General features: G+C 46.8%; 1 protein-coding gene across 2 annotated transcripts; it reads right to left on the bottom strand.

The window, feature by feature from the left end:
• Window positions 1-294: 294 nt before the first annotated feature.
• LOC120308817 (zinc finger protein 397-like) lies at window positions 295-16,615 on the bottom strand. Of its 2 annotated transcripts, XM_039345336.1 has the most exons (5): window positions 16,236-16,615; window positions 10,129-10,925; window positions 8,324-8,399; window positions 3,412-3,480; window positions 295-1,516 (listed from the first exon to the last, which is right to left on the bottom strand). In XM_039345336.1, exons 2-5 carry the CDS (start codon window positions 10,864-10,866, stop codon window positions 477-479), a joined length of 1,923 nt encoding a protein of 640 aa, XP_039201270.1. In that variant the 5' UTR covers window positions 10,867-10,925; window positions 16,236-16,615; the 3' UTR covers window positions 295-476. The 2 variants fall into 2 exon arrangements, with proteins under 2 accessions (XP_039201270.1, XP_039201271.1); XM_039345337.1 differs by lacking the exon at window positions 16,236-16,615 and having other exon boundaries at window positions 10,129-11,024.
• Between the last annotated feature and the right edge of the window lie 3,608 nt (window positions 16,616-20,223).

Here is a 20,223-nt window from a genome sequence, read left to right as displayed (position 1 = left end):
TAGACTATCTACACTAGTTTGTCAAATCTGGTATGGAATCTCTGATGATGGGTCTCGAGTTTCAGTTACTTCCAGATGCTTCCACATGTTCACCATGAAGTCTATCCTATTTTCTTAATTATAAATGTCAACCGAGTTTGTTCATGGAGATTCTCAGTCATCCAGGTCATTGTTGTCCCAAAGGTGCTTTTTCAAAAAGCAACTGGACTTTCTTTGTTTTTCCTTGAAGATGTTTCGCTTCTCATCCAAGAAGCTTCCTCAGTTCTGACCGAATGGTGGAGAACGGAAGGATTTATATTCTTTGCAGTCATCTGAGCACTCTTTCTGAGAGTCGTTGAGGCCGCTTGGAGATTGATCTGTGCCCTCAGGGTCACCTGAAATAGTGCAAATGGGTGTGAAGCTTTCTTGGAACTGCCGAAAGGAACTGCTGTGTTGGACTGTGTTGTCAACTGAATTGTCTCCCATTCTAAGAACATTTATAGGTTTTTCTCTCCAGTATGAGTTCTTTGATGGCTCTTCAGGTTTCCGGCTTGCCTAAAACACTTCCCACACTGAGCGCATTCGTAGGGTTTCTCTCCGGTGTGAATCATCTGATGCCTCTTCAAGTTTATTCCCGTACTGAAGCCCTTCCCGCACTGTGAACAGTTGTAGGGTTTCTCCCCGGTGTGAAACCTTTGGTGGGTCTTCAGGTATCCTGACTGGCTGAAGTATTTATCGCAGTGAGCGCATTTGTAGGGCTTCTCTCCCGTGTGAAACCTCTGGTGGGTCTTCAGGTAGCCCGCCTGCCTGAAATATTTTCCGCACTGAGCGCATTTGTAGGGCTTCTCTCCGGTATGAAACCTTTGGTGAGTCTTCAAACATCCGGCCTGGCTGAAGCATTTCCCACACTGGAAACATTCGTAGGGCTTTTCTCCCGTGTGGCTTCTCTGGTGTAGTTTCAAGTTTCTTCTGGTACTTAAGCATTTCCCACACTGAGAGCATTCATACTGCCTACCTTCCGCTGGACAGGCTGGAATCCCGCTCCGCGAGTCTGCAAAATGAATGTTTTCCTCATATTCGGAGGACCGGTGAGGTTCTTCATCCTGACAGCAACTTTCTTTCCCACCTTCAAAGAATGTGTGCTTCTTCTGACTTATTTCGGCTTCCTCCGGTAGCCTAATTGAGGAATTATGCTGGATTTTTTCTTCTGAATTGGGACCTTCTTCATAGTCCTCCCTGGAATGGATCACGTCAAATTCTACTCTGTAGCGGTACCTTCTGCCGTATTTGGAAAACAGAGGCATTTCTTCTTTACTGGATTTACTGGTATTTTGGATAATGCATTCTGTACATTCATTCTGTCTCTCCTCTCTTTCTGTCCTCTGCTGGTCTTCGGACTCGGCTCCTTCACCCTGCATTTCTACAACTTCTCCTTTATCCCTGTGGCTTGTCTGTGGAGCTATCTCGCATTTTTCCCCCAATGCATTTTGTCCGTAATAGGAACGTTCTTCATGAACCTCACACTCTCTTACGTCATCTGCGGAGAAAGACAAGAGACATTTTAAGCAGCCCTCCCTCCTTTGTCCGCCTTTTCTTTCAATATCTGGTTTCTCCTACTGCAGGGGTAGGCCACGTTGGCTCTTTTATGACTGGTGGACTTCAACTCCCAGAATTCAAGAGCCAGCATGGCTCAGTTTGGAAACCTCTCCCTTTCCCCTCAGTGTGGCTGGCTCAGGAATTCTGGGAGTTGAAGTCCACCAGTCAGAAAAAAGACAAAAAAGACAAAGTGGCCTACCCCTGCCCTATATCATTTCAGAGAAGTGACTGTCTAGGACAGGGGTCTTCAAACTTGGCCCTTTTATGGCTCATGGACTTCAACTCCCAGAATTCCTGAGCCAGCCATGCTGAGGGGAAAGGGAGAGGTTTCCAAGCTGAGCCATGCTGGCTCAGGAATTATGGGAGTTGAAGTCCACGAATCATAAAAGAGCCAAGGTGGCCTACCCCTGTCCTACCGCATCCATCAGCTGCCATGGTTAAAGCGCTGTACAAGTAGTCCTTGACTTATGACAATAATTGAACTCCAACACTTCTGTTGCTAAGTGAAACATTTGTTAAGTGAGTTTTGCCCCATTTTGTGACTTTTCTTGCCACATTTGTTAAGTTGCTAAGTTAGTAACCCAGTTGTGAAGTGAATCTGCCTCCCTCCGTTGCTTATCAGAAGGTTGCAAAATAGCACTAAGCACTTAGACTTATATACCGCTTCACGGTACTTTACAGCCTTTCTCCAAGCGGTTTACAGAGTCAGCACGCTGCCCCCCAAGAATCTGGGTCTTCATTTTACCAACCTCGGAAGGATGGAAAGCTGAATAAAACTTTGAACAGGTCAGGATCGAACTCCTGACTGTGGGCAGAGTCGGCCTGCAACACTGCCTTCTAACCACTGAGGCACCACAGCATCACCAAAGTGATCACATGATTCCAGTACCCTGTAACTGTCATAAATACGAGTCAGTTGCCAAGCTTCCTAATTTTGCTCACATGACTATGGGGATGCTGCAATGATTGTAAGTGTGAAAGAGGGTCATAAGTCAAGCCCTGTTGTGATTCCTCGCCAGCCAGTGGACCCGGCAGCGGAGTCGGAGGAATCGGAGGAGGAGGGGCCTGGAGTGACATCAGAGTCAGGCTCTGAGGAGCTCCAAGACTTACAGTCGGATGAGGAGCCTGGCCCCTCTACTCGCACTGAGACACAGCTGTGCTGGGAGTCTGTTGGACAGTGATGAATCATAGCCGGGACAAATCCAGGATGCACGAAAGCGCCGGCAAGAAAAGAGAGTAGGACAGAGGAATGCAACGGGGCGGCTCCAAAGGCAAAGGAGAAGGCATTAGGAAGCCAGGCCTTGGCTGAATTATAAAAGGGAAGGTGTGGGAGATGCTGGTTGCCAAAGGCAACCGTTCGTGTTGAGGATCGAGTTTCTATGGACTGTGTTTGTTTGTCTTGGACATTGACTTAGGTCTGTGAGAATAAAAGGGGTTGGTTTCTTCTTGCAGTTCCAGCCTGTTTCTTGGAAGAGGGGTTTCTCCTTGTGAGCATAACAAGGACTCACGTAGGCTGGGACAGAACAGGGTGGGAGGGGCAGGTTAAACCTGAATATAAGAAGAATTGGGAGGGAGGAGAGAGCAAGGGCTAACTTCATGAGTTATTGGAAATTGGCATTCTGGCCTATAGTTGATGTGGCTTCTTTCTTAATGTTTGCTCTGCACTTGTTCCCTCTTTCAGTCGCTAGGAATGGATTAAAACTCTAAACATCTTGCTTTGCCGGAGATGAAGATAGTGGATATGAACTCTTGACAAGCAGCTTTTTTTTTTTATGCTGCAGATAGCAAATCATATTGGCTGATCTTTATATGTGGGGCTTGGAGGACCTTCCTTACCGGAAAAATCTAGGTTTCCACCCTGAAGCTGGTCTGTTGGGAGGGCTGGCTCAGTTCCCGCTTTGTGGTCTACAAAGAAAAGAAGAAAAGATTGAGGAATAACAGCGTAACAGAGTTAGAAGATAAGATAGATAAGATAGTCTTTATGGTCATTTTTTTTTTACTGTGGGAACACTGGCACACATTAAAAATGAAATTCCGTTGCTTGCTCTCAAAAGTGTACACATACATAACAGACATATAAACATGCTATATACAACATATGTATAGACCAGGGGTAGGCCACCTCGGCTCTTTTATGACTCGTGGACTTCAACTCCCAGAATTCCTGAGCCAGCATGGCTCAGCTTGGAAACCTTTCCCTTTCCCCTCAGCATGGCTGGCTCAGGAATTCTGGGAGTTGAAGTCCAGGAGTCATAAAAGAGCCAAGGTTGCCTACCCCTGGACTATAGACCTACACCCTTACATATAAGTAACATATAAATATTAATCACTGTCCATCTTGAATACATAACGGAAGGGGGAAGCTTTAGAGTTCACAAGGTTAATACTGTATGGAACAAAACTGTGACTGAATCTGGATGTTCTGCTTCAGATACCACAGAGCCCCCTCCCAGAAGGTAACAAAGAAAACAGGTTGTGGAGAGGATGTGTCATATCCTAGACAATCTTGTGCACCAATAATCGTTTCTGCCATCCCCATCACTCTTTGCACTGCCTTTCTAGCTGAAACAAAGATACTTCCAAACCAGATTGTAATGCAATATGATGTGATGTAATGTAATACAATATGATTGTAATGCAATATGTCCCTCTATAGCAGCGGTTCTCAACCTGTGGGTCAGGACCCCATTTGGGGTCAAATGACCATTTCACGGGGGTCACCAAATAACGCAGTTCGCCATTTTTTCCCCCCTTTTCCTTAGCTATGCTACTCCCTTTTATTCTATTGGCTTTTGAAAGCCAATAGAATAGACTCTCTTGAATAGAGTCTAATTCTATTGGCTTTCAAAAGCCAATAGGAATTGTCCAGGCTGTCTCTGCCCTGCGAGCCCGCCAAAAGCCCCAGTCTGCAAACGGTGCTGTAAGTTGTCTGCAGCGAAGGTGAGCTGTCTGGAAGTTTCCACCCCTCCCTGCTGAGCAACTACTAAAAATGTAAGTAAAAGAGGGCCAGGGGTGGGAGGTGGGAGGCCGGCGGGCACAGGGAGGGTTGCTGGCGCGCGCAGGGCCCGGCGGGTGCCTTACCTCCCTTGGGCTGGGCCACCTGGTGGCCCAGCCGGTGGTCGGCCTGCGCCATCTCTGCCGCTTGCCAGCTATGCTTCGGCCGGCGCAGGGGGCGGCACCACGCATGCGCGGCACTCCCGGGCAGGGAAAGTCATCGACTTACGACTGGTTGGGTAGTCCTCGACTTACGACCGGTTGGGAGGTCGCAGCATTAAAAAGGTTGAGAACCACTGCTCTACAGAAAGTGGCTTTGTGAACTGGCGGTGGGCGGGGGAGAGGGGATGGTTCCGTGCAAGAGGCCGGCAAGCACGCGTGCCTGCCGCTCACTTAAATGGAGCGCGTGCTTGCCCGCTGCCGCCGCAAATAAAAATGTGCGTGCGCACACATATGCTTTCCAGCCATTTCCGCAACCTGGTTGCATACTGCTCAAAGCCCACAAAACCCCTGTTCTAGACCATCCTCTCCCCTGCTCAAGCAGGAGACCCTAAACCAGTGAGGGCAAAACCTTTAGACACCGAGTGCCCAAAAACTGCCCCACCCACTCCACTCCGCCGCGCCTGCCCGCAGGGCCACCTACCACCTCCACGCCCCGCCACAGATTGCCCAGGCGGTCCTGCAGTACCATGGCAGCCACACCCTCCACCCACGCTCTGCAGCATCATCTGCATGGGAAGGGGCGCAAGGGTGGAGTCTTGTCCCTGCTGCCTGGATGACATGTCCTTGGCTGCACTGCTCTGCGCAGGCCATGCCCAAGGGTGACTCTCCTCCGGGAGGGGGGCTGCTGGTGAGGAGGGGGCCACGGGGAGGCGGGGCTGCGGCAACGGTGCACGTGCCAATAGGGAGGTCTCTGAGTCCTGCCTCTGGCACCGATGCCATAGGTTCGCCACCACCGCCCTATGCGATATCAGACAAACGGTTGTTCAGTCTCTTCTTAAAAGCTTCCAGTGTAGGAGCACCCACAACTTCTGAAGGCAAAGCCGTTCCACTGGTTAATTCTTTTCACTGTCAGGAAATTTCCTTCTCCAAGCCATTAACACAGATCCAAGTTGCTTCCTGCAACATTTTGTTAGGGGGACCGTATCATGGTTCCGACAGATGAAACTCTTCAAAGAACTTCAAGGCATTGTTTACCTTAAAGAGTCTTCCAGAAGCATAACCTCCGCACTAACATAATCAAAGCCAAAAACTGAACCCCCCCCCCTTGAACACATAGTATCAAAGCACAATTCCCTCCTCTAATTGACAGTCATAAAACACAGTCTCCAATTAGTTTCAAATGCAGGCTCTCCCTCCAGTTCTCCAGCCTGGCCAATTTTTATCATCTCTTATTTCATTCACCTTGGTTCCACACTAGGTCCAGTATTGTTATATCTAACTAAACACAGTGATTTTCAACCTTGACAATTTTAAGGCATGTGGACTTCAACTCCCAGAATTCCACAGCCAGCAATCTCTAACTGTTGTCAAAGCAAAAACACCCGATGTTAGCAGCGTTGACAGACCGCTTACACGCACAAATTAATCGCTCTGAAATTTGAGCTTTCATTTCAAAGGACGATTCCTGAGCCAGCCATGCTGAGGGGAAAGGGAGAGGTTTCCAAGCTGAGCCAGGCTGGCTCAGGAATTCTGGGAGTTGAAGTCCACGAGTCATAAAAGAGCCAAGGTTGCCTACCCTGATCTAGTCCAGGCTGGAGAATTCTGAGAGTTGAAGTCCGCAGGCCTTAAAAAGATTAATTCAGGAATGTATCACTCTAGACAGTTTCCTTGGGGAAACATTCTTTTCCTCAAATCAGGAGTAGGCCATCTTGGCTCTTTTATGACTCGTGGACTTCAACTCCCAGAATTCCTGAGCCAACCACGCTGAGGGGAAAGGGAGAGGTTTCCAAGCTGAGCCATGCTGGCTCAGGAATTCTGGGAGTTGAAGTCCACGAGTCATAAAAGAGCCAAGGTGGCCTGCCCCTTAGCGCTTCCTGAGAAACAGGGTAGATTCCAATAAGAAGGAGCTTCCTGGATCTGCCTCAAACTCTTGCTTTACAACTTGGTAACTCTGAGGAGTGTAAACCTCTGATGGCTGGAGAATTCTGGGAACTGAAGTCCAGACATTTGAAAGTTGCCAGGTCTCTAAAAACACTGCTTTACACACAGCAATCACAAAATGGATGCATCTATCCTGATGTATTGGAGGCTAAACTGCATTTGCTCAAAATCCTTTTGCTAGGAAGCTGAGCCAAGTCATTTGGTTCCACCAGCCTAAGTATGTCACAAATGCGAAAAGAGAAAAAGAAAGAGAAGAGAGGTGGGGAGGGGAGAGGAGAGGAGAGGAAAGGAAAGCAGGGGAAAGGAGAGGAAAGGTGAGGAAAGGAGAGGAGAAGAGAGGAAAGAAAAGGGAAAGAAAAGGGAAGGAAAGTGAAGGGAAGGAAAGGAAAGGAAAGGAAGGGAAAGAAGGAAAGGAAAGGAGAGGAAAGGAAAGGAAAGAAGGAAAGGAGAGAGGGGAGGGGAGGGGAAGGAAGGAGAGGGGAAGAGAGGAAAGGAGAGGAAAGGAGAGGAGAGGGGGGAGGGGAGGAGAGGAGAGAAAAGGAGAGGAAAGGAGAGGAGAGGAGAGGAAAGGAGAGGAAAGGAAAGGAGATGAGGGGAGGGGAGGGGAGGGGAGGAGGAAAGGAGAGAAAGGAAAGGAGATGAGAGGGGAGGGGGGAGAGGAGATGAGAGGGGAGGGGAGGAAGGAGAGGGGAGGAGAGGAAAGGAAGGAAAGGAAAGGAAAGGAGAGGAGAGGAAAGGAAGGAAAGGAAAGGAAAGAGGGAGAGGAGGAGGAGGAGGATGAGGAAAGGAAAGGAGAGGAAAGGAGAGGAAAGGAAGATAGAGGGAGGGGAGGAGAGGAGAGGAGAGGAGAGGAGAAGAAAGGAGAGGAAAGGAAAGGAGAGGAAAGGAAAGATTAGAGGGAGGGGAGGAGAGGAAAGGAGAGGAGAGGAGAGAGGAAAGGAGATGAGGGGAGGGGAGGAGAGGAGAGGAGAGGAAAGATGAGAGGGGAGGGGGGAGGAGAGGAGAGGAGAGGAAAGGAAAGGAGAGGAAAGGAAAGATTAGAGGGGAGGAGAGGAGAGGAGAGGAGAGGAGAGGAAAGGAGAGGAAAGGAAAGGAGAGGAAAGGAAAGATTAGAGGGGAGGGGAAGAGAGGAGAGGAGAAGAAAGGAGAGGAAAGGAAAGGAGAGGAGAGGAGAGAAGAGGAGAGAGGAAAGGAGATGAGAGGGGAGGGGAGGAGAGGAGAGGAGAGGAAAGGAGAGGAGAGGGAGAGGAGAGAGAGGAGAGGAGAGGGGAGGAGATGAGGGGAGGGGAGGAGAGGGAGGAGAGGGGAGGAGAGGAGGAGAGGAGACAGGAGAGGAAAGGAGATGAGGGGAGGGGAGGGGAGGAGAGGAGAGGAGAGGAGAGGAGAGGAAAGGAGAGGAGAGGAAAGGAGAGGAGAGGAGAGGAAAGGAGATGAGGGGAGGGGAGGAGAGGAGAGGAGAGGAGAGGAGAGAGGAAAGAAGATGAGGGGAGGGGAGGGGAGGGGAGGAGAGGGGAGGGGAGGAGAGGAAAGGAAAGGAAAGGAAAGGAGAGGAGAGAGGAAAGGAGATGAGGGGAGGGGAGGGGAGGAGAGGAGAGGAGAGGAAAGGAGAGGAAAGGAAATTTCAGGAGAGTTTTACCCTCCTCTATCTCACCATTTTCTCTCTTCATAACTTCCAGAGGTGTTTCTTCTGCGTGTAAAAAATCCATCCGCTCTTCCTTTAAGGAATTCTGAAAAAAAAAAATGAGGATGCTGCAGTTCAGAGTGAAAGGACTGATTTTACACACACACATGCACACACACACACACACACACACACACACACATCAGCCTTTCTCTATTACACAAGCCCAATAAGTCACATTGCCCAGTTGCCAAGTGCCTGAAATTTTGACCACAGGATCGTGTTGATGATGTGACAGTTGTGCGTGAGAAGTCAAGTTGTTGCTTTTTTCAGTGCTGTTGTAACTTTGAACAGTCGCTAAACGAATGTTGTAAGTTGAGGACTACTTGTACTGTAAAGGCTTTTGTCACACAGTATGGGTAGAAAATTCCCACGGCGGCCACTTAAGAAAGCAAAATTAATGTGTCAATAAAATCCAACATTATAGTTCATTTAAAAAAAAAAGATAAACCCGAGCAAGCTACAGGAAACAAGCTATAGACTTATACTGTACAACAAGTACATATATTGTATATAGTATGTTTTAAATGTGTGTCACGTATGTGTACACTTTGAGAGGAACCAACTAAATTTCATTTTTAATGTGTGCCGTCGTGCCCACAGGAAATAATGACAATAAAGGTTATCTAATCTAATTAAAGGTTACCTAAACTTGGTTCAGATTTTGGACTTGCCTATACAAGGAGCCCTCGACTTACGACCAAAATTGAGCCTGATGTTTCTGTTGCTAAGCAGGACAATTGTTAAATGGGTTTTGCTCCATTTAACGACCTTTCTTGCCCGGGTTGTAAAATGAATCACTGCAGTTGTTAAGTTAGTAACATGGTTGTTAAGTGAATCGGAGTTCCCCATTGACTTTGCTTGTCAGAAGGTCGCCAAAGGGGATCACGTGACCCCCCCAGGGACACTGCAACCGTCATAAATACATGCCAGTTGCTAAGTGTTTTTTTAATTTTGATCGTGTGACCGTGGGAATGCTGCCACGGTTGTAAGAGCGAAAAACAGTCCCAAGTCACTTTGTTCAGTGCCGTTGTCACTTCAAACGGTCACTAAATGAATTGTTATAAGTCGAGGACTACATGCATAGTACAAAGGCAATAAGCCGGCAACTGAAACTGGAGCATAACTATGGCAACCTCCTTAACATCCCTTAGACCAGGGGTAGGCCACCTTGGCTTTTTTATGACTCGTGGACTTCAACTCCCAGAATTCCTGAGCCAGCCATACTGAGGGGAAAGGGACAGGTTTCCAAGCTGAGCCATGCTGACTCAGGAATTCTGGGAGTTGAAGTCCACGAGTCATAAAAGAGCCAAGGTGGCCTACCCCTGGTCTAAGGGCTATTCTAAGTGTTATTTATATAGCCTAGAGCAGGTATAGGCCATCTTGGCTCTTTTATGACTTGTGGACTTCAACTCCCAGAATTCCTGAGCCAGCCGTACTGAGGGGAAAGGGAGAGGTTTCCAAGCTGAGCCATGCTGGCTCAGGAATTCTGGGAGTTGAAGTCCACAAGTCATAAAAGAGCCAAGGTTGCCTACCCCTGGTCTAAGGGCTATTCTAAGTGTTATTTATATAGCCTAGAGCAGGTATAGGCCATCTTGGCTCTTTTATGACTCGTGGACTTCAACTCCCAGAATTCCTGAGCCTGCCACACTGAGGGGAAAGGGAGAGGTTTCCAAGCTGAGCCATGCTGGCTCAGGAATTCTGGGAGTTGAAGTCCACGAGTCAGAAAAGAGCCAAGGTGGCCTACCTCTCTGAATTAATTCTTGAAACTTCACCTGCCATGACCCGGGTCTGGTCTGCTCCTGGCTCCGAAGGAAGTCCTCCACCAGAGTCACCGCCTGGGGACACGTCTCTGGCCTCCTGGCCTGGATCCAGCTCCGCAGCTCCGATGGGAGGCTGGCCAGGAACTGCTCCAGGATCAGCAGCTCCAGGATCTGCTCCTTGCTGCGTCTCTCCGGCCTCAGCCACTGGAGGCACAGCTGTTGGAGCTGGCCGTAAAGCCTCCTGGGGTCTCCCACCTCCTGGCAGCAGAACTGGCGAAAATGTTGGCGTTGCATCTCCATTCTCAGGGCTTCCCCTCGCAAGATGGCGGCCTTGACCTTCCCATAATCCCCTTGGTCTTTGGCATCCAGGCTCCGGAAGGTCTCTTCCACCCCTCCGCTCAGAGCTGGCCGGAGATGAGCCGTCCATTCTCCTCTGGGCCACTGGCAGGCAGTGGCCACCTGCTCAAAAGAGGCCAGAAAGGCCTTGGGGTCTTCCCAGGGAGAGGCCTCTGACATCATCACGGGGTTTCCTCCCCTTCCGGGATGGAGCGTCCTCAGGAACTCCTGCCACTGGGCCTCCCAGCGCTGTTGTCCCGCTTTACAGGTTTCCCCTTTGCTCTCGCGTGACGCTCCCCATCCTGGCGGCCTGATCATGCCTTCAGTCGCAAGAGGGCCGGTGGCTTTTCCAGGTCCTGTTGGTGCCCCTTCCAATTTGGGCTCCGCCGAAAGGCGCTCCTTCGCTGCTTTCATTCCCGGTGGAAGACGTCAGGGCGGGCCTAACAAAACCCGGGATATGCCCAGTTGTCCACCTGCAATTTCACGGGATTGTAGTCGTTGTAGTGTTAGACTGGCACCACAGAGACCCAGGATCTGGTCCCCCCCCACTCGATCCCCGAAGATCCCTACACTTAGCTAGGATGGGATAAGTGCTGGACGAAGAATGATTAGACCAGTGATGGCGAACCTTTTAGAGCAGTGGTTCTCAACCTGTGGGTCGGGATCCCATTTGGGGTCGAACGACCATTTCACGGGGGTCGCCAAACAACGCAGTCCGCCATTTTTTCCCCCTTTTCCTTAGCTGTGCTACTCCCTTTTATTCTATTGGCTTTTGAAAGCCAATAGAATAGACTCTCTTGAATAGAGTCTAATTCATTGGCTTTCAAAAGCCAATAGGAATTGTCCAGGCTGTCTCTGCCCTGCTGAGCCTGCCAAAAGTCCCATTCTGCAAACGGTGCTGCACCAGTTGAGTAGTCCTAGACTTACGACCGGTTGAGTAGTCCTCGACTTACGACCGGTTGGGGGTCACGGCATTAAAAAGGTTGAGAACCACTGTTTTAGAGACTGAGTGCCCAAACTGCAACCCAAAATCCACTTATGCATCGTCGAGTGCCGGATGGGTGGGGCCATTGGCTGGATGTGACCCATTAGGTGGGCATTGTCCATTGGGTGGGCGTGGCTGCGGTGGTACGGCAGACTGGATGGGACGAAAAAGTTCAATTAATCAATTCCAACTTTGCAAGATCTTTTTTTTTTCCCGTGAGAAGTTGAAATTGACTGATTGAACCTTTTTTTTTTTTTTTTGCATAGGGCGGAGGCCTAAAGCAAAAAGGTTTTATAAAACCCAGCTGAAGGCCTAGGATTGGGGCGACGGCGCGTGTGCCCACAGAGAGGGCTCTGAGTGCCGCCTCTGGCACCCGTGCCATAGGTTCGCCACCACTGGATTAGACTCAGATCCCCATCATCGCAAAAGCTCCCTGGGGGATTTTGGAGCAATCGTTTTTGAGCCCAGCCTACCTCACAGGGTTGTGGTGGTGGTGGGGAAAAATGAGGAGGGAGTACAGGTAGTCCTCGACTTATGACCACAATTGAGCCCAAAATTGCTGTAGCTAAGTGAGAGAGTTGTTAAGCGAGTTTCCTCCCCCTTTTTATGGCCTTTCTTGTCACAGATGTTAAGTGAATCACTGCAATTAGTGACCCGGTCATTAAGTGAATCTGGCTTTTCCCATTGACGTGGCTTGTCAGAAGGTTGCAAAAGGGGATCACGTGATCCCGGGACGCTGCGACCGTCATAAATAGAAGTCAGTTGCCAATTTCGACTATATGACTGTGGGGGATGCTGCAACAGTTGTGTGAAAACCGGCCATAAGTCACTTTTTCCAGGGCTGCTGTAACTTCGAACGGTCACTAAACAAACTGTTGTAAGCTGAGGACTACCTGTAGAACACGGAAGGGATTTTTGATCTGCCAAGCTGAAACTTCTCAACCGTGCCAGGTAAGCCGGACTAAAAACATCCCAAATTAAGTGAGTTTTGCCCCGTTTTACGACTTTTCTTGCCACAGTTGTGAAGTGAATAATTGCAGTTGCTAAGTTAGTAACCTTGTTGTTAAGTGAATTTGGCTTCCCCATTGATTATCCAACAAAATGAGTTTCAACGTGGAGAAAAGCAAAGTTTTACATTTAGGCAGGAAAAATGAAAGGTGTAAGTATAGATTAGACAAGACCTGGCTCAAAAACAGTGACTGTGAGAGGGACCTTGGAGTCCTAGTGGACGATCACTTGACTAGGAGCCAGCAGTGTCCAGCAGCAGCAGCCAAAAAAGCTAATACAATCCTGGGTTGTATAAACAGAGGCATAGAATCAAGATCACGCGAGGTATTAGTACCGCTCTATAAAATCCCTAGTAAGACCACACCTGGAATACGGCAGCCAATTTTGGTCACCCTATCCCAAAAAAGATGTTGAGAGTTTGGAAAAAATTCAGAGAAGAGCAACTAAGATGATCAAAGGCCTGGAGACTAAAACATACGAAGAATGGCCGCGAGACTTTGGGTTTGGCTAGTCTAGAGAAAAGAAGAAACAGGGGAGACATGATAGCAGGGTTCCAGTGTCTGAGGGGCTGCCACAAAGAAGAGGGGGTCACGTTGTTCACCAAAGCACCAGAGGGCAGGACGAGAAACAATGGTTGGAAGCTGATCAAGGAGAGGAGCAACCTGGAATTAAGGAGAAACTTCCTGACAGTGAGAACAATTAACCAGTGGAACAGCTTGCCTCCAGAAATCGTGGGCGCTCCATCACTGGAAATTTTTAAGAAGATGCTAGTCATTCTCCCGTCTGAGATATTATAGGTTCTCCTGCTTGAGCAGGGGGCTGGAATAGAAGATCTCCAAGGTCCCTTCCAGCTCTATTCTATTCTATTCTATTCTATTCTATTCTATTCTATTCTATTCTATTCTATTCTATATTCTATATTCTATTCTCCATATTCTATATTCTATTTGATAATTCGATATTTGATATTCTATTCTATTCTATTCTATTCTCCATATTCTATATTCTATTCAATATTCGATATTCTATCTTCTAGTAATAGTAGTAAAGTTGGAAGGGACCTTGGAGGTCATCTAGTCCAACCCCCTGCTCGGGCAGGAAACCCTACACCATTTCGGACAAATGGCTGTCCAGTCTCTTCTTAAAAACTTCCAGTGTTGGAGCATTTATGCTTCTGGAGGCAAGCTGTTCCACTGATTAATTGTTCTCACTGTCAGGAAGTTTCTCCTTAGTTCTAGGTTGCTTCTCTCCTTGATTAGTTTCCACCCGTTGCTTCGTGTCCTGCCTTCAGGTGCTTTGGAAAATAGCTTAATTCCCTCTTCTTTATGGCAGCCCCTGAGATATTGGAATACTGCTATCATGTCCCCCCTTGTCCTTCTCTTCGTTAAACTAGACATACCCAATTCTCGCAACCGTTCCTTATATGTTTAGCCTCCAGTCCCCTAATCATCTTTGTTGCTCTTCTCTGTACTCTTTCTAGAGTCTCAACATCTTTTTTTACATCGTGGTGACCAAAACTGGATGCAGTATTCCAAGTGTGGCCTTACCAAGGCATTGAAGAGTGGTATTAGTACTTCACGTGATCTTGATTCTATCCCTCTGTTAATGCAGCCTAGCACTGTGTTGGCCTTTTTGGCAGCTGCAGCACACTGCTGGCTCATATTTAAGTGATTGTCTACTAGGACTCCGAGAATAGACTTCTATTCTATTCTACTCTATTCTATTCTATGTTCTATTCTATTCTATATTCTATATTCTATATTCTATATTCTATATTCTATATTCTATATTCTATATTCTATATTCTATATTCTATTCTATTCTCCATATTCTATATTCTATTTGATAATTCGATATTCGATATTTGATATTCTATTCTATTCTATTCTCCATATTCTATATTCTATTCAATATTCGATATTCTATCTTCTATTCTATTCTATTCGATATTCTATTCTATTCTATATTCTATTCTTTCTATTCTATTCTATTCTCCATATTCTATATTCTATTCGATAATTCGATATTCGATATTTGATATTCTATTCTATTCTATTCTATTCTATTTATTCTTTGTGAGAAGGTCGCAAAATGTGAACATATGATCCCAGAACACTGCAACCATCATAAATATGAACCAGCTGCCAAGCATTTTAATTTTGATCATGTGACCATTAGTGTGTTGCAATGGTCACAAGTGTCGAAAAACGGTCATAAGTCACTTTTTTCAGTGCTGTTGTAATTGTCACAAAATGAAGTGAAGAACAAGCCACAGGCATCTGTTAAATACAGAAATGGTAATACAGGGAAATATACAGGTAGTCCTCAACTTACAACATTTCACTTCAAAGTTACAACAGCACTGAAAAAAAGTGATTACGACTGTTCGTCACACTTACAACCGCTGCAGCCTCCCCATGGTCATGTGATCAAAATTAAGATACTTGGCAACTGACTCCTATTTATGACGGTGACTGTGTCCTGGGGTCTTTTGTAACCTTCCGTTACAAGCAAAGTCAATGGGGAAGCCAGATTCACCTCACAACTGTGTTACTACCATAACAACTGCAGTGATTCACTTAACAACTGTGGCAAGAAAAGTCGTAAAAATGGGGCAAAACTCACAACAAATGTCTCACTTAGCAAGGTAAATTTTTGGTCATAAGAAAAACTGTGGTTGTTAAGTCGAGGAGTACCATATATGTGTGTGTTCCCCCCCTCCTTGCTGGAAGTGAGCTTTTGGTAAGCCCCTCAGATATTCACAAAAAGTGGGGGCCAGGTTGTTCACCAAAGCACCAGAGGGAAGGTGAGAAGAGAAACAATGATCAAGGAGAGAAGCAACCTGGAATTAAGGAGAAACTTCCTGACAGTGAGGACAATCAATCAGTGGAACAGCTTTGTCCCCAGAAATCGTGGGCGCTCCATCACTGGAGGTTTTCAAGAAGAGGCTAAACCAGGGGTAGGCAACCTTGGTTCCTCTGGAATAGTGGTTCTCAACCTTTTTAATGCCGCGACCCCCAACTGGTCGTAAGTTGAGGACTACTCAACCGGTCGTACGTCGAGGACTACTCAACTGGTGCAGCACCGTTTGCAGAATGGGACTTTTGGCGGGCTCAGCAGGGCAGAGACAGCCTGGACAACTCCTATTGGCTTTTGAAAGCCAATAGAATTAGACTCTATTCAACAGAGTCTATTCTATTGGCTTTCAAAAGCCAATAGAATAAAACGGAGTAGCACAGCTAAGGAAAAGGGGGAAAAAATGGCGGACAGCGTTGTTTGGCGACCCCCGTGAAATGGTCGTTTGACCCCAAATGGGGTCCCGACCCACAGGTTGAGAACCACTGCTCTGGAAGTTGAAGTCCACGAGTCAAAAAAAGAGCCAAGGTTGCTCAGTCACTTGTCTGAGACGGTATAGGTTCTCCTGCCGAGCAGGGGGCTGGACTAGAAGACCTCCAAAGGTCCCTTCCAGCTTCTATTCTATTCTAAAACCCTGGATTCTCCTGCCCCCGATCCAGGACATGTCTCAACTGCATCTACCTCAAGCCTCCCATCCAAGTCCAAACCAGCCTTGGTCCTGCTTAGCTTACCAAACAGAGTCACCCACCCTCCACTCTCAGCCCGCAAGGCTTTCTGCGGTCCCCAGCGCCTCCGAGGGGGCTCCCTGGCCAGGATCGTAAACCCTGGGAGAGGGCAAAGAGGCTCCGAGCACCCCCGAACCCATTTCCCCCACAGCCGACCGGGCCTCGGCCGTGGCTTATGGGCAAACCTGTCCCACGTCTCCAACGCGAACCTGGCCTGGCAGCGGTGCCCAGAAGTGGCCCGCGGGCACCGGGGCAAGAAGGATCCGGGGCGCGCCTCCTCCTCCTCCAGCCGCAGCAACACCACGGAACGGGAGCGATGGAGAAGCCGGCTTGGCCCTCCGGGCTGCCGGTCGGCGCTTCGGGGCCGGGCGCGGAGGACGATCGACGGGCGCCTCGGGATTCTCCGGCGGGGGCAAGGGCGGCGAGAGGCATCCGCTGCTCGGCTCCTCTCGGGCGGATCGCGACGCTTCGCTTCGCCCTTGTTGTCCTCGGGTTCCGGGGCGGACCCGCCGAGGCTTTTTCTGCCCGTGGCTGGCTCGCCCCCTCCTGGGCGCCTCCGGCCCTCCGCGCCGGCCCGTTGCGAAGCGAAGGAGCCGAGGAGAAGCGGCTGGATCGAGCGACGCCCGTCGGCTGCTGGCGCCGCGCGTTTCCCCGCGAGTGAATAGACTAGACTAGACTAGATTAGACTACAATATAGAATATAATAGACTATATAATATAGAATAGAATATAGAATATAGAATATAGAGTATAGAATATAGAATAGAGAATAGAATAGAATAGAATAGAATAAGGAATAGAATGGAATAAGGAATAGAATAGAATAGAATAGAATAGAACAGAACAGAACAGAACAGAACAGAACAGAACAGAATAGAATAGAATAGAATAGAATAGAATAGAATAAGGAATAGAAGAGAAGAGAAGAGAATAAGGAATAGAAGAGAATAAGGAATAGAATAGAATAGAGTAGAATAGAATAAGGAATAGAATAGAATAAGGAATAGAATAGAATAGAATAGAATAGAATAGAATAGAATAGAATAGAATAGAATAGAATAGAATAGAATAAGGAATGGAATAGAATAAGGAATGGAATAGAATAGAATAGAATAGAATAGAATAGAATAAGGAATGGAATAGAATAAGGAATGGAATAGAATAGAATAGAATAGAATAGAATAAGGAATGGAATAGAATAAGGAATGGAATAGAATAGAATAGAATAGAATAGAATAGAATAGAATAGAATAGAATAAGGAAAACTGTCATCAGTTTTTCTTTCTTCCAAGTCTCCCTGGGCCTGGCCTGTTCCTTCATATTTAAGAAAACATTCTGTTCTTCTTTTAATGAACCCTAAAGCTGTCAGGGCAAACTGCAAACAAAAGGTTTATTTTTGTAGCCAAGCCTCCCCAGTCCCCCTATCCCCCCCCCACCCTCAACAGCCCTCTGGTTTTCATCTGTTTGGTCAAAAGCCAATTAAGTTACATAACAAGGAATAATTGGATTTTTTTCCTCTAAAAAATGCTGGGATGGGACCTTTCAAATAGCTAGAAGTGGTAATAAAATGCTTAACAGAAGGACAGGAACCACGTTTAAGCAAGGAAAAATGTAAAGAGGATTGGAAGGCAATTCTTCGTAACTTTTCTTTCTTTTCTGTTTTCTTTTGTAAGCCTTCTCCTTCATCTCTTCTTTTGTCTTATTTTATAGCAGTCTTTATTAATTTCTATTTCCTTTTTAAAATTCTCAGATAGAAAGAGCGATAGATAGATGGATAGATAGATAGATAGATAGATAGATAGATAGATAGACAGACAGACAGACAGACAGACAGATAGATAGATAGATAGATAAGGTAGATAGATAGGTAGATATAGATAGATAGATAGATAGATAGATAGATAGATAGATAGATAGATAGGTAGGTAGATAGATAAGGTAGGTAGGTAGGTAGACAGATAGATAGACAGGTAGATAGAGTAGGTAGGTAGGTAGAGTAGGTAGGTAGGTAGGTAAAGTAGGTAGGTAGATAGAGATAAATAGAGTAGGTAGGTAGGTAGGTAGGTAGATAGATAAGGTAGGTGGGCAGGTAGATAGACAGACAGGTAGATAGAGTAGGTAGGTAGATAGGTAAGTAGGTAGGTAGGTAGGTATAGGTAAGTAGGTAGATAGATAGAGATAAATAGAGGAGGTAGATAGGTAGGTAGATAGGTACGTAGGTAGATAGAGTAGGTAGGTAGGTAGAGTAGGTAGGTAGGTGGCTGGATAGGTAGGTAGGTAGGTAGGTAGAGAGAGAGAGAGAGAGAGAGAGAGAGAGAGAGAGAGTACAGAGAAGAGCAACAAAGATGATTAGGGGACTGAAGGCTAAAATATATAAGGAATGGTTGCTGGAATTGGGTATGTCTAGTTTAATGAAGAGAAGGACGAGGGGGGGACATAATAGCAGTGTTCCAATATCTCAGGGGCTGCCACAAAGAAGAGGGAGTCAAGCTATTCCCCAAAGCTCCTGCAGGCAGGAGAAAAAGCAATGGATGGAAACTAATCAAGGAGAGAAGCAACCTAGAACTAAGGAGAAACTTCCTGACAGTTAGAACAATTAACCAGTGGAACAACCTGCTTCCAGAAGCAGTAAATGCTCCAACACTGGAAGTTTTTAAGAAGAGACTGGACAGCCATTTGTCTGAAATGGTATAGGGCTTCCTGCCTGAGCAGGCGGTTGGACTAGATGACCTCCAAGGTCCCTTCCAACTTTACTATTACTATTATTATTGATAGATAGATAGATAGATAGATAGATAGATAGATAGATAGATGGATGGATGGATGGATGGATGGATGGATGGATGGATGGATGGATGGATAGATAGATAGATAGATAGATAGATAGATAGGTTGATAGGTAGGTAGGTAGAAAAAAAAGAAAGAAAGAAAGAAAGAAAGAAAGAAAGAAAGAAAGAAAGAAAGAAAAAGAAAGAAAGAAAATCTCTTTGTGCAAAATTTCATATTTACAGTAATCCTTGATTTAAAACCGTAATTGAGATCATATTTACCATTGTTAAGCAAGGCACTTATTAAGCGAGTTGCATCCAATTTTGCAGTCTTTTTTTTGCCACAGTCGTTACGCAAATCACCACAGTTGTTAAGTGAGTCACATGGTTGTAAAAATGAATCCATTGACTTTGCTTATTAGAAGCCAGCTGGGAAGGTGGCAAGGCTGCAATCGTTGCAAAGCCACGCTGGTTGCCAAGTGGCTGAATTTTGATTTATGTGGCCCTAGGGACGTTGGTGCAAGGACAGATCCCAAGTCTTATTTTTTTAGTCATAAAAAAGTTATAAAAGAGTCAAGGTTGCCTACCCCTGCCCAAAATGGTGTTTACTTCCTTTCTCCAGCAAATGATGTGGGTGTGGGCAAATCCAGGAAATTGACAACCAAGTGAGGCATCCTGGATAAACTAATGTTGGGGTTATTTCTGTCCCTTTTACTGATCCCTCGTTCCATTCCAAGCATCTGCAAGACAAGATCTACTTGGCTAATTGTTGCCTGTCCAAACATTTTCACTGCCTCTTTCATGTGGGCTTCCCTGTTTGTTTCTAACATACAAAGGCCTCTTTTCCAGGCCAAGCATGTCATCAGCCCATTAGAAATGGATCTAGCTCAGGGGTAGGCCACCTTGGCTCTTTTATGACTCGTGGACTTCAACTCCCAGAATTCCTGAGCCAGCCACGCTGAGGGGAAAGGGAGAGGTTTCCAAGCTGAGCCAGGCTGGCTCAGGAATTCTGGGAGTTGAAGTCCACGAGTCATAAAAGAGCCAAGGTGGCCTACCCCTGCCCTATATCATTTCAGAGAAGTGACTGTCTAGGACAAGGGTCTTCAAACTTGGCCCTTTTATGGCTCATGGATTTCAACTTCCAGAATTCCTGAACCAGCCATGCTGAGGGGAAAGGGAGAGGTTTCCAAGCTGAGCCAGGCTGGCTCAGGAATTCTGGGAGTTGAAGGCCACGAGTCATAAAAGAGCCAAGGTGGCCTACCCCTGGTCTAAGGGCTATTCTAAGTGTTATTTATATAGCCTAGGGCAGGTGTAGGCCATCTTGGCTCTTTTATGACTGGTGGACTTCAACTCCCAGAATTCCTGAGCCAGCCACGCTGAGGGGAAAGGGAGAGGTTTCCAAGCTGAGCCAGGCTGGCTCAGGAATTCT

The sequence above is a fragment of the Crotalus tigris genome, unplaced genomic scaffold (assembly GCF_016545835.1).
Source record: "Crotalus tigris isolate CLP2741 ecotype Arizona unplaced genomic scaffold, ASM1654583v1 scf7180000017950.1190679, whole genome shotgun sequence".
NCBI classification, from domain to species: Eukaryota; Metazoa; Chordata; class Lepidosauria; order Squamata; family Viperidae; genus Crotalus; species Crotalus tigris.
Note: the sequence above shows the minus strand (reverse complement) of the source record. Positions and strands in the feature narration are given on the sequence as shown.

Coding starts and splice junctions, on each gene's coding strand:
- LOC120308817 (XM_039345336.1), bottom strand. CDS start 10,866: ATGAAAGCAGCGAAGGAGCGCCTTTCGGCGGAGCCCAAATTGGAAGGG. Junction 3,481..8,323: donor AGTTATGAAGAGAGAAAATG/GTGAGATAGAGG, acceptor TTTTCTTTGTAG/ACCACAAAGCGGGAACTGAG. Junction 1,517..3,411: donor TGGAAACCTAGATTTTTCCG/GTAAGGAAGGTC, acceptor CTTTCTCCGCAG/ATGACGTAAGAGAGTGTGAG.